This window comes from Trichophyton rubrum (assembly GCF_000151425.1).
Source record: "Trichophyton rubrum CBS 118892 genomic scaffold supercont2.10, whole genome shotgun sequence".
NCBI classification, from domain to species: Eukaryota; Fungi; Ascomycota; class Eurotiomycetes; order Onygenales; family Arthrodermataceae; genus Trichophyton; species Trichophyton rubrum.
Window position 1 is genome coordinate 232,413 of NW_003456419.1, and position 2,291 is coordinate 234,703.

A 2,291-nucleotide genomic window follows, 5' to 3' on the forward strand; every position below is an offset into this window, starting at 1 on the left:
AGCCAGCCTACGATAACTACTCGGCCTGATATCAGACAACGATACCGAATAATTGGGCCCGTCTTACGGTCTGGTCTAGTGTGATAAAACGGTCAAATCTAGCGTGGTTTGTTTATTCTATGCGCTGACGCTACCAGCAGTTCGATGCATATGGCAGTCCATCGCCTGCATAGGAGCGAATCTTGAGATCTGAGATGTCCTTCTCGCATCGTATCTAGAGGCTGACCGTCCTCTCTAGAGGCGTACATTATCGTCGAAGCCCTCGCGAAGGTACTGACCGAGATATCTGGAGAGTAGATAGGACAACCACTTTGTTGCTACTCTCCTGTCCAGGCTCTATCCTTATTGGCTTTGTCTCCATTATTAGTCCGATTTACTAACTTGCTCGCTTGCCAGCTACTAGTTATCAGGGTCAGGATGGGTGTCGAGCATGTTGTAAGTACCAATAACCCCCCTAGACTGCTGCGCAGCCAAACATAGCCATGCTCATACATCAATAGGATTGCACCACTGGCGATCTTGTTGTTTCACATGCATTTCATTTCAAAATATATTGACGATATTATTTTCGACGTTGACAACGAGATGGCAGCTAGAGTCTCTCTAGCACCAACAATGGCTAGAAAGTGGAAGTCAATAACATCGTCCGCAGCTTCGAATCTTGGGCCAACAACCTATTCCAAGCAAGATTACAGGGCGCGCCTGACACCTAGAGTATGGATGGACTAGACTTTTTAATAATTAGCCGACAGGTAGGTTTGTTCTACCATCATCCTGCTAAAATGCACTAGTTTATAACTATGAGGCCTATGAAAGCTGGACGTATCGTCCCCGACCTTGATGGCGTGGACTCCTAGATTAACCCGAGCCAAGATGATAATAGCATGTACATGAAATCTGCCTCCTTGGTGAATACTTCATACTTTAACTTCATTATGCATGGCTCGGGACACAACCGTGAAGCGCCACAACTATTATACCCCTTACTTTACACTGGCAACACGATCTCACTCAAATAAGAGTTTAAGAGTGTATTCACGGGGTGGCAACTACAGAGAAAGGAATCTAGTTGACGGCCTGAGAGGCTCAATGGGCAGCAACTCTGCGGAGCGTACTCCGTACTTCAGGGGTTGTGCCTTTTTTTTTTTTTTTTGGAGCACTGCGAGCGTCGGCGCCAGGAATCAAACAGCTAGACAGACCAGTCAGCTCGTTAACTGCTCCGTACTCCGTATTTTGTATATTCTCGTACCTCTACCCGTAGTCCAGAGTTGTCAACCAGTTCCCAGCCAGGCCTCGTATATCAAAAAGAAAGCAGCGCCTACAGGGTCTCCTCTGCCCTTAATCATCAGTCGAGAAGAGAGCAAACATCAGCTGCCTACAGCCTCCTCGGGAAGATCAATACCTCTGCTCGCTCTGATCAACAACTTGGCTCAGAAAGTTCCGGCGTTGGCTTTGGTGGCTGGCTCTGATCCCGCCCAACTCCACACGCACACGAGAGTTTCTATTAATATAGTTACAAGCAGGTAAGTTAACTCAAGTACTCTCCTCCGTTACAACTAAATCGACACGATACGACCTCGGCGGAGATGGCTGGGAGGGCTTCCGCGTGTGAAAGAGCAAGGCGGCTGAGAGAGCAGCGCAGCGGTGGATGGATGGCCTGAGCGATGAGATCGACTGGCCAACGCGGCGGACTTGACGATTCGACCAACGCCTAGAGCCCTCGTCTGGTTGTATTCATTTCGTTTATAGGCCGTCCGAGGTTGATATGTCATTCATATTACATATTTGCAGTCAGGGGCTCATCTAGAACTAGTTTACATCAAGCAAGTCTCGGCGGATATCAAACTGCGCAGCCAAATATCAACACGAGCAGCCGGCTAGCCAGCGCATGTATAAATACCCGACTGCGATCTCAACGTCTTCCACATGTCTTTTTACGCCCGTCCAACCCGTCTGGCGGAGTAACTAACCAGAAACAAGTTAGCTACTTTGTCTCCTCCCATGTCTTCTGGTATGTGCGTTCGTTACATATGCAAAAAGGGGGTCCCGCCATTCCCGCTCAGAGATCGGGGGAGAAGACGCTTATCCTCCATCGTCCATCGCTCGATCCGTTCCCCCTGGCCTGTTGGATGCATATCATGCTCGACTAAGAAAGTTCCCAGCAGGCCTGCTAGACTGACTTTGGCAATTGCATGAACGCCTGTCGACAGGGTCTTCTTTCGTGCGATGACGTCCTCGCGTTGCCTGCATGTCTGGGGTACTCAAAGCGAGGGCGTGAGCACATTTCGGGG

General features: G+C 49.2%; 1 protein-coding gene across 1 annotated transcript; it reads left to right on the forward strand.

The window, feature by feature from the left end:
* Positions 1 to 615: 615 nt before the first annotated feature.
* On the forward strand, positions 616 to 857 carry TERG_07446 (uncharacterized protein; the record flags this gene model as incomplete). Its single annotated transcript, XM_003231779.2, has 2 exons — positions 616 to 714; positions 792 to 857. The coding sequence occupies 2 exons, from the start codon at positions 616 to 618 to the stop codon at positions 855 to 857; spliced, it is 165 nt and encodes a 54-aa protein (XP_003231827.2).
* Between the last annotated feature and the right edge of the window lie 1,434 nt (positions 858 to 2,291).